The sequence below is a fragment of the Drosophila willistoni genome, unplaced genomic scaffold (assembly GCF_018902025.1).
Source record: "Drosophila willistoni isolate 14030-0811.24 unplaced genomic scaffold, UCI_dwil_1.1 Seg209, whole genome shotgun sequence".
In the NCBI taxonomy this organism is placed as follows: Eukaryota; Metazoa; Arthropoda; class Insecta; order Diptera; family Drosophilidae; genus Drosophila; species Drosophila willistoni.
This window is the reverse complement of record NW_025814176.1, coordinates 430,878-452,462: the sequence shown is the minus strand read 5'-3', so window position 1 is coordinate 452,462 and position 21,585 is coordinate 430,878. Positions and strand designations below refer to the sequence as shown.

General features: G+C 37.9%; 1 protein-coding gene across 1 annotated transcript in view; it reads right to left on the bottom strand.

The window, feature by feature from the left end:
• The window catches only part of LOC124461123, a 201,113-nt gene that overhangs the window by 123,059 nt on the left and 56,469 nt on the right, over nt 1–21,585 (bottom strand). Inside the window, exon 2 of the mRNA XM_047012681.1 lies at nt 8,601–8,717. Within this exon, the coding sequence (XP_046868637.1) occupies nt 8,601–8,703 (103 nt within the window). The 5' untranslated portion in view covers nt 8,704–8,717. The remainder of the gene's footprint in view (nt 1–8,600; nt 8,718–21,585) is intronic.

The window sequence follows — 21,585 nt, the reverse complement described above, 5'->3', positions numbered from 1 at the left end:
CAAAAGTCACTGTTTTCGAAAGATCGTTCCTATGGGAGCTATATGATATAGTCATTCGATCTTGATCAAATTTGTCGTAGTCGTTTATATGTGAAATTAACTTACCAATATTAAATTTCACGACAATAGCTCAAAAAATAACGAAGTTATTGAGAAAAGTCACTGTTCGTGACTTTGCCATTTGTATGGGAGCTATATGATATAGTGATCCGATCCGGCTGAATCCGAGATATACAACGCCTGCAGTATATACAAGCCTACATGCAAAATTTCAGCTCTGTAGCTCTTACGGTCTAGGAGGAGTTTGCGTTGATCCAGACGGACGGACGGACGGACGGACGGACGGACGGACGGACATGGCTATTTGAACTCGTCTCGTCGTGCTGATCAAGAATATATATACTTTATATGGTCGGAGATGCTTCCTTCTATGCGTTGCACACTTTTGACCAAAATTAATATACCCTTTTTGCAAGGGTATAAAAAAAAAACGAAAAGAAATATATAAAATTTTTTTATGGATTCAACTACTATAACTACTTCATTTTATTACAAATATAAAAAAAAAGAATTTTTTGAGAAAGAAAATTTGTCTGTCCAGATACAAATAAAACAATTTTTCTAACAAACATACATACATTACTATTAATCAATCATTAATTATCATTAGTAGTAATTAATAAATAACTCCATAATATTACGTTGTTTTCTAAAAAGGGGAGGTGTAGTATATCCATACCAAAAATCATTCAACACAAAGAGCTCAACTTGTAACACTTTGTTGCAAGTATAAACAATATGTTCTATTATGCCTCTTTTCCTTCTGGAATTCAACCTGAAAGCACGCAATAAAACATAACTGTGCACTTGAATATGTTTATGTGTATACATTAATATATTCACATAAACATACTCACATAAATGTACAGCTAAGCATGTTCATATATGTATGTATATTTATGTATGCACATACATATATTCACATGAGCAGCAATGCACAGGCGTAGCATGAGCTAGGGCCAAGCCAGCGTGTGAACGCTGACCAAGCACTTTGATGCAAGCGCCCTAAATAATATGTATGTATTTACTGACACTCTCCCTCTCTTTTGTAGCTGTCGCCTAAGTCGCAGCATAAGAATATATATGTATGTACATATGTAACAATAGGTTAAGCCAAAGAATATTATTGGAATAAAAATCAATTTGAATATTACCACCAACCAACACTGACGTGTTCGTTCTTAATTAATTCAATCTAAGTGGAACCCGGTCATTACAATAGGCTGTCATCCAGTGTGGCTCGGTGTGCGGTTGAGAGAATTCAGCCTCTTTTCCTTCTGGAATTCAACCTGAAAGCACGTCGAGACTCGCTGCACAAACCTAGTGACAAAAATGGAAGCCAATAATAGAATCAACGATTCAGGAATCCCTGAAATCCTCAACTCGCCGATATCAGAAGTGGGATCTAACTCAAGACCAACAATAAATGAGGAGCAGTTTCGCATTTTATTAGAACAACAAAATCGAAACTTCTGGGAGCTAGCAAGAACTTTTCGTGCATCGCCTAGTGAATCTCGACAAGATGGTGAAATTGTTCTACCGAAATTTAACTCCGACGCTGCTGGAGCCAACGCCACGCAATGGTGTGCTACGGTGGACATCGTTCTAAAAGAAAAACCACTGCAAGGTAGTGCGTTAATTTTGGCCATCACGAAGTCATTGGAAGGAAGCTCTTCGCAGTGGTTATCGCAGATTTGCTACCCAGGCATCACATGGGAACAATTTAGACAGCTTTTCGAGCAAAGATACGAAAACTCAGAGACACCGGCCGCAACTATTTTGAATTTGCTGAACAGTCGCCCTAATTCTGGCGTGTGTCTTGCCGTGTGTGCGAGTCGGCTAATGACGTCACTTTTAACAAAATGGCGTGGCATGGACCATGAGCAAATTGCTGCATCGGTTGTTCTTGGTCATTTAGCAAACTATGACCGCAGACTACAACGAATTGCGTACACAGGGACTATTTGCAGCAGACGAGACTTACAGTCCGAGTTACAAGTCTTTTCGTTTGACAATAAGCGGTCCAGCTCTTCAGACGATTATTCAATTGCAAAGCGTGCTAAAACATTGCCAATCAAATGTTACTCCTGTGGGAAGCTTGGACAAAGGAAGTCGGAATGCAGAGTGCAAAAACCTTTTACATCTGGAGAAGATCATCGAGATTCGAGTTAACCTATGTGTCGATGATGAACCAAAAGCAATTATGTTGCACCGAGGTGAGAATTTTCCGACTACATTTGATTCAGGCGCAGAATGCTCGTTAGTCAAAGAGTGCATAGCACACAAACTGTCTGGGAAAAGAACAAATAACGTAATATCATTAAGTGGAATTGGTAATGTTAGTGTAGTTTCGTCAATTCAAATCAAAAGTAATGTAATGATGACGAAGTAGTATTTCATGTAGTCCAAGATAATAATATGAAATTAATATTGTAATTGGCCGCGAAATTTTAGCACAAGGATACTCTGCTATAGTATCAACAGAAGGTGTGGAAATAATTAAAGACAAAACAGTTAACGTTTGTTCTTTAAAAAGTTACGAAAATGATTCTAATAATTTAGCAACTGAAGCACAGGGAGAAGATAAAAATCAATTGTTAAGATTGTTAAGAAAGCATTCAATATCATTCATTCGCGGAACTCCTTTAACTCGCGTAACTACTGGTGTAATGTCAATTCGATTAGTAGAACCCACCAAGATTGTGTAAAGACGCCCTTACAGATTCAGTCCCCGTGAAAGAGAATTACTCCGGTCAAAAGTTCAAGAGCTAATAGATTATAATGTAATAAGGCCGAGCAGTTCACCTTATGCTAGTCCAGCACTTTTAGTGAAAAAGAAAAACGGATCTGTAAGGCTCTGTGTCGATTATAGGGAATTAAATAGAAATACCATTGCAGATAAGATTCCTCTACCATTAATTTCAGATCAAATAGCTGGATTGCGTGGAGCAAGATACTTTACTTGCTTGGACATGGCTTGCGGGTATTATCAGGTCCCATTACACGAGAACTCCATTGAGTACACTGCATTCGTCACTTCCGACGGACAATTTGAGTTTTTAGCGATGCTGTTTGGTCTAAAGAACGCACCGTCGGTTTTTCAAAGAGCAGTGATGAAAGCAGTGGGCGATTTGGCATTTTCGTACGTTATCGTCTATATGGATGATATAATGATCGTGGCGTCAACTAAGGAAGAAGCAATTAAAAGATTAGAGATCGTCTTGAATATTTTGACTAAGGCAGGCTTTTCGTTTAATGTAGAAAAATGCTCATTTTTGAGGGATTCTGTTCAGAATCTGTGATACAAAGTACAGGCGGGTGAGATTCATCCAAATTTGCGTAAAATTGAAGCATTAAGCGCATTGCCACCACCCCGGTCAATTACAATATTGAGGCAATTTAAAGGATTGGCTTCGTATTTTCGCCAATTTGTATCAGGATTCTCCCAGCTATTGAAACCTCTTTACTCTCTTACATCTATTAAAATTAATTTTGATTGGACGAATGAACATGAGAAGGTTCTTTAACAGGTTATTGATATACTTAACAGCAAACCAGTCTTGGTAATATTTGATCCTAAATACCCCATAGAACTGCATACAGATGCAAGTGCCATTGGCTATGGAGCCATACTTTTGCATCGAATTGAAAATAAACCGTATGTGGTTGAATATTTCAGTAAAACTACTGGTGTGTGTGAATCGAAATAGACGTATTATGAGTTAGAAACATTCTCGGTAGTTAATGCAGTAAAACACTTTAGACATTATCTACATGGTAATAGGTTTGTCATTTTTACTGATTGTAATTCGTTAAAGGCTTCTAAAACAAAAATTGATCTATCACATGTATATCGCTGGTGGGCATTCCTTCAAGCATTCGATTTTGATATTCAATATCGTGAAGGCAAACGTATGACCCATGAAGGTTTTCTGTCAAGGAAGCCTGATAAGAATACAGTTGATGGAAATTTCTGAAAATTCGATTCGAGCCGAACTACAACGTGATCAGGATATTTTGCAAACAATTAACAAGTTGAGTGAGGGTGAACTTTCTAAAGATTTAGCTGCAACTTAGGAGATGAGAGCTAATGTGCTTTACAGAAAAATTCAAAGAAATTGTAGGACTCGTTGTTTGCCAGTCATTCCTAGAACCTTTAGGTGGTCTATAATAAACCAAGTACATGAATCGATCTTACACTTAGGTTGGGAAAAGACCCTAGATAAAGTGTACGAGCATTACTGGTTTACGGGAATGGCGAAGTACGTTCGAAAGTTTGTAGAGAATTGCATCACTTGTAGGGTGACAAAATCATTAGCATACCTTGGCACACGTTGCATATAGATATCACTGGAAAACTAAGTGGGAAGAACGATCGTAAAGAGTATGTCATTGTTCAAATCGATGGTTTTACAAAATATGTTTATTTCTACCACACTTGTAAGCTTGACGCAGTTAGTTGTATTGACGCATTAAAGTCATCGATTGCGCTTTTTGGAGTACCTGCTCGATTAGTGGCTGATCAAGGCAGAAGTTTTACGGGATTGAAATTTGTCGAATTCTGTGCTTCTCAGAAAATTCAGCTTCACCTGATAGCGACAGGTGCTAGCCGGGCAAATGGACAGGTCGAAAGAGTGATGAGCACTTTAAAGAATCTATTAACTATCGTTGAGTCCAGTGAGCGTTCATGGCAAGATGCTATAGGGGACGTTCAATTAGCATTAAACTGTACAGTTAATCGAGTTACAAAATCGAGTCCGTTAGAATTATTAATCGGTAAGAGTGCTCGACCATTATGATTAGTCCCCATAGATGATGATGAGACAGAGAGAGACTTAAATGAACAAAGATCTCAGGCTACAAGAAATATGGACAACGCAGCAAGCTATGACAAACTTAGATTTGATAAAGACAAGGCAAAAGTAGTCAGATTCAGTAAGGGAGATTATGTTCTGATCAAAAATAGTGAGCGACAACAGACTAAGTTGGACCCTAAGTTTCGTGGACCTTTTATGGTCATAGAAGTATTAGAAGGCGATAGATATAGGTTGAAGTCCATGTCAAGTAAAAGACAGTATAAGTACCCACATGATAGTTTACGGAGAATGCCAGTGATGCAGGAGATGAGTTTGATTCATCTGGTGAAACAGACCGTAATGGCATAGTTGGAAAAGACTGTGATGAAACGGGTGAAACAGATCGTAATAGCACAGTTGGAAGAGACTATGATGAAACGGGTGAAACAGACCGTAATGGCACAGTTGGAAGAGACTGTGGTGAAACGGGTGAAACAGACCGTATGGAAACAGTTGGAAAGGACTGTGATGAAAAGACGGGTGAAACAGACCGTATGGAAATAGTTGGAAAGGACTGTGATAAAGAGACGGGTGAAACAGATTGTATAGACTAGTGAATGAGGCACTAGGGGAATGGTGTTTTTAGAAAGAGTGTTGTTGTCGATGCTACGTAGTGGTACCTTACCGTGGATTCTTGAAACGTAAATGAGAACATAAAGAAAAGAGAATGTAAAACTAAAAGCGAAAACGTTGTTTGACAAGAATGAAAATATGGAGGTTATAAAATAAGAAAATATTGAAAACATTGTAATGATTAATGAATTGTAAAAGAAATATGAACAAACGAATGTTGAAATAGGCAAGTAGAAAAATATGAAATAAGAATTTTAAGTTACGAAATATGTTATAGCAAATAAGAGATTTTGAATTAACATTAAACTGGATTTGTCAAACTGCATAAAACAGAATGTTTTTGGTTCAGTTAGTTAAAACAAAGATGTGAAAATGATGTTTGTAATTGTGGTTTATATTCCTGCTACACGAGGACGTGTAATTTGTCAGGATGACCGTGTCGGAGATTGTAAAGGTGGTTTATACTCCTTGCTAATAATTTGAATAGTGTACCTACTGTTAAGGCGAATTGATCAGTGTTAAGTAATGAATATCATGACTAATGTAGAGCTGTTTAACACTAGATATGTGCGATGACAGTATAGTCATCGAGTGTGGATCGGTGTGCGGTTTAGAGAATTCAGCCTCTTTTCCTTCTGGAATTCAACCAGAAAGCACGTCGTGACTCGCTGCAGAAACCAAAAATGGAAGCCAATAATGGAATTAACGATTCAGGACTTCCTGAAATCCTCAACTCGCCGATATATATATCAGTTTTTTATACACATTAATGACTCTGCCAAATTTGATAAAAATAGGATAATTAAATTATTTAGCTGCCAACGATAAAATAGCACGCTACATGCGCCGAATTGCTTTAGCCTAAGCTTGAGGTCTGTTCTTTCATAAACATCACACTTTTTAAAAAACCCATTTTCTCTTCGACTGCTTTAGGGAACAAACTTGGAAGGAGGATATACAAACTTCACCGAGGCGGAAGTTAACCACGGCCCCCTGGCTTAGAGTACTTTTGAAAACATTTAAAATTTTTAAATATTTTTTTTGTAAGAATAATAAATGTAAAATTATGATAGCTCGCCACTCGTCGCGATTAAACGTCCACAACAGTAGCAGAAGTTATTAATATAACTTGCTGGAGGGCACCGGTTCTTAATGCTGATTTTCAAAACAGTAAGTAAGTTTACTGTACGTTTGAAAATTGTGATTAAGTATATGGCGTTACCTAACCGGTGTCAATTGCTATAGGTCATATGCTTTGAATTTTTAGTCTTTCTTAATTCTAGAATTCTCATGTTTCGTTCAAATGCCTCGCGTAAATGATACGGGAATTTTGAAAATTATACTTAAATCATTACAAAATTTTTTCTTATTGGAAAAATGTCTAAATGATTTATCAAAAGTAATTTTGCAATTATTATTCTCACAAGAAATAGTTTTAAATTAAAAATATATCCGAAACTATCCTAAAAAAGGGCCTAATTGTAATTTTTTCAAAAACTAGCTGAAAAAGGCATTTTGGGTTATATAACATTCTTAAAATGAATTTATTTAACCATTAACAATATTTCCACAACAAATGAAGATGATTTAGGTCGAATACATGAAAAAGGAATCGATATCTGAGTCATACTTAGCTCATATGACAAACTAAAATATCATAGAAGCTAACATCGGCTATGCCGAAGTTTATATATCCTTGCAGTCCTTGGTAATAATAATTTTACATGTTCAAACTTTGTTTTCTGCAACTCAATTCATCAATATACAAACAAAACAATTTTACTCTCTATTTTACAATTTGTTCTTCTTCCCTCATTCCCAAAGCAATGCAACGCACGCATACACATACAGTTTATGTAGCGTTGCGTCTGTGTGTGTATGCATGTACTCTGTTGATGACGAAAGACGTAGTAGACAGCAAGCAGCGCTGCCGGCAGAGCTGGGAGCAGAGTCGATTATTATATTGACTGTAACTTGTGTTATACTTATCCGATCACATTCAAATTTTGGGATCTGGGGTTTTATATCCAATATTATCACATATGTAAATTTCATAGCATACTCCAATTTTTATGAAAATGTTTCTTTTAGTTCTTCTAGAGCTATATGATATAGTGGTCCGATCCTGATGGTTTTCATACTTTATTTTTCCCGGGTAATAAAAAACCCCGAAAAAAATTTCAAAAAAAGCCCGATAGCTCTTAATACGGCTGAGTAAAACGCATACACACAGACTGACGGACGGACGGACGGACGGACGGACGGACGGACGGACGGACGGACGGACGGATGCAGGGACGGACGGACAGAAGGACTGCTGATCAAGAATATATAAACTTTATGGGGTCGGAAACGTCTCCTTCTGTGCGTTACAAACATCTGATCAATTTTATAATACCCTCTGCAACGGTATAAAAATAACCTCAAACTTCAACTCGCTAAAAAACAAAAAAAAAACGAGCTAACTTTGAAAAACCCAAAAAGGGTTTTACTATTCAATAAATGTACTTTCAGAAAAAAAAGGTCTGGTGCGGTTTGATTTCAACAACCTACAATTTTTTTCACAGTGTTATTGATTCGCAGGAAAAGACGGGTTCATATAACTTCGTTTTTTTCTGTGCTAGTGCCGATTCAATATTTTTAAGTTTAATATGCCTTAAAACGACTGTGCCGAATTTCAATCGGTCAACAACAGCGACTTTTATTGACAACTTTGTTGCTTTAGCGTTTGTCAGTTATATAAAGCTGTAAATGACTGTGCCAAGTTTCATTAAGATCAGACGACTATATTATATAGCTATTATAGAAACTGTTAAAAGTTATACTACATGCTGTACGCTGTTTTTTCTTTCATACTTTTTAGATAAAGCGTTTCTTCTCTTTAACGCCTGTTCATATGAAAAGAGTAGCAAATAAAACATGCAAGAGTTTACAAACTTTTTGTGACAACAAAAAAATGCGATTCATGTGTATACTTTGAGAGTACAATTTTCAAAAGCTTTCAACTTATCACAGCACAACAAATAGTATTACTGTACCTTCCAGTTTTTAAAATTCTTTAACATTATGGAATAGGAATGTCTTTATTAGCTTCAATATATTTTTACTTACCCCCTTTGTTAACGCAGCGTTCAAATGATTCTGCTTTTGTAGTTACAACAAGCAAAATAACAATAGCCTGCAGCAACATTTTCAACCCAAAGTTTAACAACATTTCAAAATTTAGTTCTGGAATAAAAAACGTAAAAAAATATTATATTTTTAGTATTATACCTTAAAATATGTTTAGTCCATTGAACAAAAAAAAAATTTATTTTGACTTAACAATGTGCAAGATACGCCTGCGTATGACGGGAAAAACCTCACACACCCGAGAAACAAAAACTACTCGCGGATTTCAGGAAGGAGAGGACTATTTGAATAATTGTTACATTCTCGTCAGTCTAGGCGCGGCTTTTCACTGCTATTCCGACCATCCTTAATTTTTGTTTTTTTTGTTTTTCGCCAATTGCCATTTTTATACCTTTAGGGTATTATACAATTGGTCAGATGATTTTGTCGCAAAGGAGGAGACGTTTCCGACCCCATAAACTATATATATTCGTCTGTTCGTCCGTCCGTCGGTGCGTATGCGTTTTACTCAGCCATCAAAAAAGCTATTGGGATGAAACTTGGCATTAGGCTTTGTTTGGGCTGCAACTGAAGCAAGATTTATTTTGCTGAAAAGAGAAAACGACCGAAGAGAAAGAGGGAGTCCGAGAACAGCGCAAGTTTTTTTGGAGAGACAAACTTGGAGTTCCTTTACTTCTTTTCTTTCTTACTCCTTCTATGGAAATTTCCATAACTTTGAATTTTGTAAATAACAGCATGTGTTTGGAAAGTAAACGACATTAAACAGTTTAAGTCAATATTCATGTACTCGAAACACTGTATATTTTCTATTGTTCTTTACGTATGCATTTGTTTGTGAACGCAACGTTGGTACATCCGTTATTCTCAATTTGCACAAACCACGCTGCTTAGCATCAAATGCATGCGTACGAAAAACACTTACATTTTGACATTGGTACAGACCAGTCGCGTTCATTGTTAACTATCTTTAATTACACTATAACCGAATAAAAATTAATACAGTCCACTCATTTCGAAACATACAAATTTTCTGGTCCTTCGAGCCGGATAGGGATCATATCGGGATTAAAGATAACGGATTTCTGAATCAACATGCGTTTACTATTACGCAACTCACTCGTGCGTGCAACAACGCATATCAGGCAGTTGATTCAGGGGAATCAGTCGACGCATTGTACCATCGCTTACTAAGACTCAAAAACAGGTACGATCATTTGATGGATCTTAGCGAAGATTATTGCCAATTTCAAGGGGTAGAAAACTACGTCGACCCTAATGAGGAGCTTGAAGAGTGCGAAGAGAACTTGTACAAAGCATATGATGTACTCTCAGAAGCTACCAGCGTGCTACGGAAACCAGACAATTCAACTGATGAGCTTACTTCTCAATTACTTCATACACTTAACGAAACTGGCATCAAATCGGAATTACAGTGTGAAAGAATCAAGATTCCAACGTTTTCGGGAAACTATGAGGATTGGCCGCAATTCAGTGATTTATTTAAAGGCTAAATAAATCGAAAACAAAGTCTCAGTAAGTGCCAAAAATTCCATTACCTAAAATCATACTCGGAAGGTGATGCATTGAAACTTGTGAAACGCATAACGGTTACCATGGATAACTATGACAAAGCATGGGAGAAGTTAGAGCAAAGAAACCGCTAATCGTTCGTTCCGTTATCACGAAATTCTTAAATTTGCCGGCTACTACTGAACTTGCTGTAAACAATTTGCGAAACTTTGTGGATGGTGCTGATGAAGTTCTACGGGAGCTAAGCGCCTTGGTTGTGACTCGTGACCCATGGCTTATACATATTTTGCTGATAAAGTTAGATGTCGACACACGTCGGGCGGAACATAGCAACTCAAATCCTGAAAAGGTGACCATTGATGATTTTTTGGAATTTCTTAAAAGTCGGTGCGACGCGTTGGAGACGTGTCAGCCTACCATTTCACCCAGTGTTCAAAATCCACGGCAAACCATCGTGCATCATACCACTGTGCAAAGAACAGTTACGCCATATTGTTCATACTGTAATGTGTCTCATTTTATTTCAAATTGCATGAAATTTAAAGAACTTGATTTAAATTCCCGTCGCATGTTTGCATATAAAACCAGATTATGTTACAACTGCCTTAGTAAAGATCATCAAGTCAAGAAATGTAAGTCAACCTTTAATTTTTGCCTATAAAAATTGAGGCACCTTACATTGATACATGTAGAGCATTCAGACGCCTCTAATGTACAAGGAGAGCCAACACAGCGGGCAAATCGTTACGCAGAGTCACATAACTCTGGATTGGCGCATTCCGGTCCGGCTGTTGCTCATCACACTTTGGAAACTATTCCTGCGGAAGCTAAGCAAGCAATTCTACCTACTCTTTTGGATACTGTAATCGACGCATGGGGTAACAAAACTATTTGTAGGATCCTACTCGAAACAGGGTCGTCAATCACGTTGGCGACTGAAGCATTTGTTCAACGTATTGGTGTTGCACGAACACATGCCCGGATATCAGTTTCAAGTCTCGCCGCCAATAGTGCTGGGGTCACTAGAGGTCGCTCAACAATTCAACTATATTCGCGGACCAATTCAAACTCTATTGAAGTCACTACGCTAATCATGAGTGTACTAACGTCATCGATAACAGCTCAAGCGATCAATACGAGCTCATCCCACTGGAGACAGATTCGTCAGTTGAAGCTGGCTGATCCCTCATTCCTGGGTTCGGATCAACTATGGAATCTCTACTTAGGAGAGATCAAAACATTTGGTAAAGACAATCCTATTGCTTTTAATACAAACTTTGGTTGGGTCATTGCAGGTTCATATAGCGCTGCAGGTGACACCGTAATGCCAGTTTTTTCCTACCATGCTCATGACACAATGGTTCGGACTTTTTTGGAGATAGACAACGTTCAAGCATCAAAAGCCACAATTGAAGCCACTGATCCAGAAGAGCAACACTTTCAAAGTACACATACCCGCACACAAGATGGAACGTACATCGTCAACTACCCATTTAAAGATGAAGCCCCACCCATCTACCCAACATTGTCTCAGGCTAAGCAACGATTTAGTTCATTGGAACAATATGTAAAGTTCGAAAAACAAGGACACATGGAACTTCTATCACAGATGCAAATAGACGAAAACCCTGATACTTGTGTATATTTAGCTCATCACGCTGTACTTAAACCAGGCAGCTCGACTACAAAATGTCGCATTGTATTTGACCGATCTGGAAAGGATGAGAAGGGTTTCTCGCTAAATGACCGGCTTCACATAGGACCACCTATACAACGAGATTTATTGGGAGTATGTCTACGTTTTCGGTAGCATCGCTATGTATTTTGCGCTGATATAGAGAAGATGTTTCGCAGGATTTTAGTGTCATCCAAGTACACTAATTATCAAAGAATTATATGGCGCAAGGAAGAAGACGAACCATTTCAACATTATCGTTTGTTAACAGGTACTTATGGATTAGGCCCATCGCCATTTCTAGCTGTACGAGTATAAAGCAACTCGCCGATGATTATCAAGAGAAGCACCCTTTAGCATCAATCGCGTTGGCAAGAGACGCATATGTTGATGATATTCCCACAGGATGCGATTCAGTGAACGAGTTGATCGCACTTAAAGATGACCTTATTTCATTACTGAACGAAGCGAATTTCAAACTTCACAAATGGAGTTCAAATTGTGACGCACTTCTACAAACAATCCCAAAGGAAATCTGTGAACGTCACCCTTCGAACGAAACATTAACAATTGTAAAAATTCTAGCTCTACACTGGAACCCCTGCTAAGATGATTTATCAGCCAATTTCAGTAACCAAGGAGGGAGGCGCAAGTTCGAAGCAAACAGACTTTGTTATCTGACATTGCGAAGCTTTATGATCCACTTGGCATTTATGGACCCATTACAGTTATGCTCAAAATCCTATTTCAAGAAAGTTGGATAACTTCGTTGCCGTGGGATGAACCTTTACCAGAAAAACTATGTGCGCGTTGGCACGTAGTACGAGACGAGCTTTGCCTACCTCAGACCTGTCGGATTTCTCGTTATATTGCAATACCAAATACGGACATCGAATTGCATGGGTTTGCAGATGCTTCGCCACAAGCTTATGGAGCTGTGGTGTACAGTCGAGTGAAATTCGTAGACAGTTACCTGGTTACTCTCATTGCCTCCAGAACACGAGTGGCACCACTGAAACCAATATCGATCCCACGACTAGAAATAAACGCTGCGCATTTGCTGATCATAAAACAAACGCTAACAATTTCTATTTCTAGCAGTTCTTGTTGACAAATTCGGAGATAGTTCTGCATTGGCTATCTGCCTCACCGCGTACCTGGAACACATTTGTTTGCAATAGAACAGCTGAAATTTTAAAAGAGTATCCACGCAGCTGTTGGCAACATGTACGGTCAGAACAAAATCCTGCTGATTGCATCTCTAGAGGAATGCTACCATCAAAACTTGTGGCGCATCAGTTGTGGTGGACAGGACCGAGTTGGCTGTCCAATTCCAAATCAACATGGTCAGCAGTCAACCCACAATGTTGGCAATCAACGGACAACAACGTTACACTGGAGAAACGGGCAATCCCACAAGTCACACTACATTCGTTAGAGGAGGACGATTGGTTTCAAAAGCGTGCTAGAAAAATTACGGATTGGAGTCGAATTTTAAGAATTATCTGCTATTGCTATCGATTTGTAAATCATTTACGTCGTACTCCAGATGCCATACTTCAAGATTATTCAAACTCTAGACACATCACAGCAATAGAAATTCAACATGCCCATAATCAACTAGTTCAATATGTTCAACGTACATTCTTTGACAAGGAATATGAAGCTCTTAGCAAAGGATGACAACTTTCGATTAAATCAAAGCTTATTGGATTAACCCCATTCTTGGATGAAGATGGAGTTATGCGAGTTGGAGGACGCATTGATCATTCATCATTGAGTTACAACGCTAAACATCCCATCTTAATACCAAAATCTACGCCTATAGCTGTTTTACTTGTTCGACATCATCACAAGAAATGTCTTCATGCTGGAATAGATGGTACCTTCAACAGTGTTCGACAACAGTATTGGATTATTGGAGCACGCAACATAGTTCGTAAAGTGGTTTTTCGGTGCAAGATTTGTTTCATGTAAAGACGAGCTACCAGTTCGCAGATTATGGCTAATCCACCGGTACATAGGAACCAACCAATAAGATGTTTTCTTCATACAGGATTATGATTAGATTATGCTGGTCCTATCGCTATCAAGATTTCTACAGGCCGCACACCAAAATTTGGAAAGGCATGGTTTGCAGTATTTGTTTGCATATCTACAAAGGCAATTCATCTTGAGCTGGTGAGTGATCTTACGTCGTCTGCATTTATCGCCGCTTGGAGCGTTTCTGGGCACGTAGAGGACCAATCACAGATATGTATTCTGACAACGGCACCACGTTTCAAGGTGCACAAAAGGAACTCAAAGAGACGCGAGAGTTACTTTTATTACAAAACCAACCACAGGAGTTAGCGAATTTTGTCGCACAACACGGCATAAACTGTTGGTCGTTGGTGCTCATGTACTAACCTTTGAAGAATATTCCACAGTTCTAGCCCGAATAGAGGGCATACTCAATTCTAGACCATTGTGTTCAGCTGGTGACACAAGTTTGGATCCCCTCACGCCTTCACACTTTCTGATGGGTGAGTTGTATACATCTATACCACAACCTAATCTGCTAGATGTTAAACCTCAATCGGTTGCAACGATATAAACAGTTGCAAGCTATGGTCCAAGGATTTTGGAAAAGATGGCACAACGAATATTTATCTACCCTGTAGTAGATAGTAGCTAGTAGTCATTAAAGAGCCGCATTGGCCACCCTCCAAATGGTTGCTGGGCCGCATAACCGAAGTTCATCCTGGACAAGATGAGAAAGGTAGAGTCGTCAGCGTTCAGACAGCGCGAGGAATAATCAAACGCCCAATTGTAAAGGCGGCCGTTCTACCGTTATTCTGACCGATCGTTCGGGGCGGGCGGTATGTTTGGGAATTAAACGACATTAAATAGTTTAAGTCAATATTCATGTACTCGAACCTCTGTATATTTTCTACTGTTCTTTACGTATGCATTTGTTTGTGAACGCAACGTTGGTACATCCGTTATTCTCAATTTGCACAAACCACGCTGCTTAGCATCAAATGCATGCGTACGAAAAACACTTACATTTTGACATTGGTACAGACCAGTCGCGTTCATTGTTAACTATCTTTAATGACACTATAACCGAATAAAAATTAATACAGTCCACTCATTTCGAAACAGCGTGGTTTGCTGCTCTTGAAAATCATCTCGTTCGATGCCGTTGCACCTTCTGTGCCCGCGGCAATTGTAATATATTTTTTTGGTTAAGATAATAAAGGAACTAACTTGAATGCTATTATTATTCCTCCCAAAATCGCAAGTGCCTCAAAGCCACCTCGGTAGAATCATCCGAAGGCCGCATCATAGAATCGAGCAGTTTGGGTCTCCGCAAGGGCGCAGTAGTAAACCAACAATAAGATTAAAAATTAAAATCAGTCAGACGTTTGTAGCGCACAGAAGAAGATCTTTCCGACCTCATAAACCATATGTATTGTAATAAACATACAGAAATTGTGTTGTGTTCTTAGGACAAAGCCAGAATTTCGCAGTGTTTGGCAGTCTTGCCAAATCGGCATCAACTTCGCCAGGAACATAAGTTGCATTTCTAAAATTGCCCCAAAACTGGCATTTACATAGACAGATCACTTTTACTCACGATAAAACAATACAATACAAGCAAAAAAATATCAAAGAAGCTAACATCGGCTATGCCGAAGTTTATATACCCTTGCAGTCCTTGGTAATAATAATTTGACATGTTCAAACTTTGTTTTCTGCAACTCAATTCATCAATATACAAACAAAACAATTTTACTCTCTATTTTACAATTTGTTCTTCTTCCCTCATTCCCAAAGCAAAGCAACGCGCGCATACACATACAGTTTATGTAGCGTTGCGTCTGTGTGTGTATGCATGTACTCTGTTGATGACGAAAGACGTACTAGACAGCAAGCAGCGCTGCCGGCAGAGCTGGGAGCAGAGTCGATTATTATATTGACTGTAACTTGTGTTATACTTATCCGATCACATTCAAATTTTGGGATCTGGGGTTTTATATCCAATATTATCACATATGTAAATTTCATAGCATACTCCAATTTTTATGAAAATGTTTCTTCTAGTTCTTCTAGAGCTATATGATATAGTGGTCCGATCCTGATGGTTTTCATACTTTATTTTTCCCGGGTAATAAAAAACCCCGAAAAAAAAATTCAGCCCGATAGCTCTTAAGACGGCTGAGTAAAACGCAAACGCACAGACGGACGGACGATGGCTTTATCAACACAGCTTCTCATGCTGATCAAGAATATATATACTTTATGGGGTCGGAAACGTCTCCTTCTGTGCGTTACAAACATCTGACCGATTTTATAATTATATGTTCGCATTAAATTCGAAATAATCGCTAAAAATCGATGGTTTTTTATCGCTCAAGTAACCCCAATGGCAATGCTTCTCTACGAATTCGCCAGACAATCTTTCAAGAAAATTGTGTTTGAATTTTGTACAAAGATGGACCACTTCATACTAGAAATCGACGATTGTTTTCATACCATACATCCATAGGGTGAAATGGTATATTAAAGTCGCTAAAATGTATGTAACATGCAGAAGGAAGCTTTTTCCGACCCCATAAAGTATATATATTCGTGATCAGGATCAACAGCCGAGACGATCTACCCTTGTCCGTAAAAATAAAGACGTAGATCTCGGAGACATTTAGAGCTAGAGCCACCAAATTCGGTATGTGGTCTCGTGTAACAAGTATAGCTATCGAGTTTGTTTCAAATTTTTGCCCCCTACCTCCCCCGCAAATTAAATAAAACCGATTTTCTCAAACACTTTACTAACTAGAGACACCAAATTTGGTATGACTATTTGCTTAGTAAATTGCGGACATTTTGTATGTGTAAAGATTTTCCCGTGCCTCTTTTCGCCCCCGTAATTTGAAATAATTCCATTATCTTCCGTAATCTTCTATCTTGTGCAATCAAATTTGGCACACTTAAATTTGAATAAATAGCCAAGTTATGCATATAAATGTTTTTCAATATGGCCGGAGTTGGCTGGTGGGGGCGCTAGGGTGATCGTATGCTTGAGTGAGCGAGATACTAAAACATGCTTGTAAAAAGCATGTGAACAGAATTTTTTAAAAATACGTAGATGCAATTGTTATTATAAATTTGAAATATTTGTTTTACTAGTGTATTGTAGGTATAACTAAGTCGCCGAGACAAAACACCGTTAACCGCTATCACTCACCTAAAAAAAAGTAATATATAATTATATTACTCTTATGATATGTTTAAGAATAAACATCGTATTTATCTGAAATGGTTTTACCAAATCAAATGCACTAAAGAAAAATACAAAATACGAAACAAAAACATAAAGAAGAAAATTAAGTCATAAAGATTTACATGAAATGTATTGCTTAAACTCTGTGGAAATCACTTAAGATTATATAAACGGAGCACTATCAAGTAAACAACGTTGAGCATGAAATATAAACAATTTTCAACCCCCGGAGAGTGGGTCATTTGAATAAGCATTTTTAAGATCAATTGTCCCCTTCTAGAGTCTAAGAGTTCATATACACAACACATTTTTAAATAAAATCAGTTCATATTTTGAATTCAACGAATGAAGATTGAATTTAGAATTTAGAATAGTTGTGGTTCTAAACTTCCTATTCATGATATGTTTTCCTTTATCCATACAATACCTTGATCCATACATTCGTGAGTATGCAGCTTTGTTTGTCGGACGTTCGCAACTTGTATTCGAAGCGACGGTCAGATTAGTTGGGGACTCTTTAAAGAGGAAATTTGCCAGTTTATTTTGAAAAAATGTTGATGCGTGTTAGGCGTTCGAGCTGTATTGAAAACCATTTTTTTTTTAAGCGTGGATCCAAAAGCGTAGCCGTGCTGCAGATTGGCCTTATAATTGGCTCATAAATTAATAGGCGTTTATATATTGACTCCATTAATATTTTAGGCATAGTTTTTCCTTGCAAAGTTTATATCAGAGGTAAAGCACTGTCGAATTTGCGGAAAATTCTATATTGTAGTATACTTTTAGGGATAGGATTAGGCCACATACTTTTAGGAATAGATTATAAGTAATTAGAACTTAAGCATAATGTTTAGCTTTAAGTACCGTTAAGGACACTAGCCATAAGACCAATGTAAATGCTCCCCTATAAATACCGAGCTTGCGGCGCCAATAAATCACTTCAAGTCAAACCTTGCCTTCGCCTGTTTCATGGCGATCCTGCCTTATATCGGCAAAAATTAAAATAGGCAAAACAAATTGACAAAGAATTGCCATAAAATAAAAAGACAAATAAGAAGAAACAACAATTAATGCCAAAGGACAAAGAAACGCTACAGAAGGCATTGAAGGACTGCCCGCTGGACGAACCACGGCCGCTGACCATCGAGGAATACCGGGCCAGGCAACCTGCGGCACGAGCGGAGCTGGCAAGAAGGAGGCGAGAGAAGGACGCGCTGACGGCAATCCCCCTTGTCCTAAGGCCAAAGCGCCAAGGCGGCCACCTGGTCCGCTTTAGGAAGCAGCGTGCGGCTCTACTGGCGCAAATTAATAGCGACCCACCACCATCCTGGGCAGAAGCGTGTCAACTTTGGAGCAAGATAGACGAATTGGAGAAAATGCTCCAAAGAAATCAGCAGGCAAGGCGGCAACAACAGCATATGCAGTATTAAAATATTAAAAAAAAAAAATTTTTTTTAATTTTAATAAAAAAGAGTGCTCATATAAGCACCTTTGTGGTAAGAGGCGATTTCTCGAAAATCTCGCTAAATCATTAAAACGCGCGTTGATAACAGACAACGTAAACCCTGAAACAGCAAAGAAATATGCAACTCAGATAGCAGTGAAATCAATAATAAAAAACTGCGAAAACGAAAAGGTCAGAACAATATGAGAAGCAGGCAATTTTACTAAAATTATTATGTTGTAGCTAAATTTGCAAATACATCTACAAATATGGAACAGGATCACAGCGTGTTTTATACTAAAAGAAACAACTACACAAATAGGAACTCGTATAATAATAATAGAAATTATAATACCAAAATAGAAACCCAAATAATAATACTAACTATAACAATACTAGGAACTACAATACCTATAGTAATAATTATAATCGAAGAAATTATAACAATAAGAATACAAAAACTAATTATCCTTCTAAAACACAACAAAATAATAATGAACGACTAACGAACGTAGAAGAAAATTCGCGCTGCTCTCCCGATGATGCCCATCGCTCTCCCCACGAAAATAACTCCCCACACTTCGCCCCAAGCAAGGCTTGGTTACCCGCTTTTAAAAAATCTAGAGTTAGTTGAAATTTATCTGTGAATAAACCATATAGTGAAGAGGAATTGCTGCGCAACCCCCCCATTTTTATTGCGAAGGAAAATCTAAAAGGAAGGATTCATTTAGCTGCTCCCTGTACCAAGGAAATTCAAGCCAACATGTACATGCCTCCAGCATAAAATTTTTTCCCTTCATTTTTCCAAATCAAACTCAAATTACTTTCGCGCAAATTTCCTGATTCTAATTCGTTTTTCCTCTTTAAAGGAGAGAAATTTTTGGTCCCCAATTTTGTTCATACACATATATGTGTCCAGTACATAAGGCGCCATATTTGTTCGCCCACTTTAATATTTTTTCTCGCAATTTGGCATATATATATGCCAAGTATATAAGGCGCCATATATATTTGCCTATTTCCAATATATATTTTTTTCGTAATTTTTAAAATATTACAAAAATTTATCAAGTTCTAAATCCACAAAAAGTTTTTTGTGCAAATACAGTCCACTCCTGGGAAAAGTAAGTGCGCGAAGTGAAAGGTGGTTCCAACACAGAGAAAAAATTTTCAATGCAAGTTAATAAAGATTTTTAAAAATAAAAAGAAAACCACCCTCTATCATATAAAGGCCACACTTACGGATTTCTTGTGTCCCGCGACACCCCATAAAGTTGCGGCATATCAGCTAGACACATCCCAAGAAATATAAAAATTATTAATTTGTATATACAAATCCGATCCATTCACACCTCTGCATATCTCCATTCCATAATTTCATATACATGTTCAAAATTTGTTTTGTGCAACTCAATTCATCAATGTACAAACAAAACAATTTTACACTCTATTTTACAATTTGTTCTTCTTCTTCCCTCATTCCCAAAGCAATGCAACGCACGCATACACATACAGTTTATGTAGTGTTGCGTCTGCGTGTGTATGCATGTACTCTGTTGATGACGAAAGACGTAGTAGACAGCAAGCAGCGCTGCCGGCAGAGCTGGGAGCAGAGCCGATTATTATATTGACTGTAACTTGTGTTATACTTATCCGATCACATTCAAATTTTGGGATCTGGGGTTTTATATCCAACATTATCACATATGTAAATTTCATAGCATACTCCAATTTTTATGAAAATGTTTCTTCTAGTTCTTCTAGAGCTATATGATATAGTGGTCCGATCCTGATGGTTTTCATACTTTATTTTTCCCGGGTAATAAAAAACCCCGAAAAAAAATTTCAGCCCGATAGCTCTTAAGACGGCTGAGTAAAACGCATACACACAGACTGGCGGACGGGCGGACAGACGGACATGGCTATATCAACTTAGCTTCTCATGCTGATCAAGAATATATGTACTTTATGGGGTCGGAAACGTCTCTTTCTGTGCGTTACAAACATCTGACCAATTTTATAATACCCTCTTCCAAGTCGTATCTTGGGTTTCTATACCATACACCCATAGGGTGAAATGGTATATTAAAGTCGCCAAAATGTATGTAACAGGCAGAAGGAAGCATCTCCGACACCACAAAGTATATATATTCTTGATCAGGATCAAAAACCGAGTCGATCTAGCCATGTCCGTCTGTCCGTATGAACACCTAGATCTCGGAGACATTTAGAGCTAGAGCCACCAAATTTGGTATGTAGACTCGTGTAGTATGTAGAGTGATCAAGTTTATTTCAAATTTTTGCCACGCCCCTTTCCGCTCCCGCAATTTAAAAAAAAAACGTTTATCTCAAAAACTATTCCAGCTAGAGACACCATATTTGGTAGGTATATTCGCTTAGTAAATGCACACATTTTGTATGTATAAAAATGTTGCCACGCCCTTTTCCGCCCCCGTAATTTGAAAAACTTGATTATCTCCCGTATTTTTTTACCTTATGCAATCAAATTTGGCACACTTTAATTTAATACTAATTAAAAAAAAAGCAAATTTGATCAAAATCGGACAAAAAACAGTCGAGTTATGCGTATAAACGTTTTTCCATAAGGCCGGAGTTGGCCGTTGGCTGGTGGGGGCGCTAGGGTGCTCGTATGACTGAGTGAGCGAGATACTAAGATATGCTTGTAAAAAGCATGTGAAAATGCATTTGTTTAATAAAGTTGAAATATTTGCTTTACTGGTGTATGGTATACCTAAGTCGGCGAGACGACTTACTTACTTCATTTATATTTGAATCCGAAATTTTCCAATCGTTTCCAAGTCGTATCTTGGGTTCTTTTAATATTGAATTCCCAAATTTTCCAATCGTTTCCAAGTCGTGACTGGATATTATATTTCGATTTCAAAGCGTTCCAAGTCGTATCTTTGGGGTTATATTTCACTTCCAAAGTGTGCCAAGTCGTATCTTTGGGTATATAATTTACTTTCCAAATTGATCCACGTGTTCCAAGTCGTATCTTTGGAGTTATATTTGAATTCCAAAGGTGTTCCAA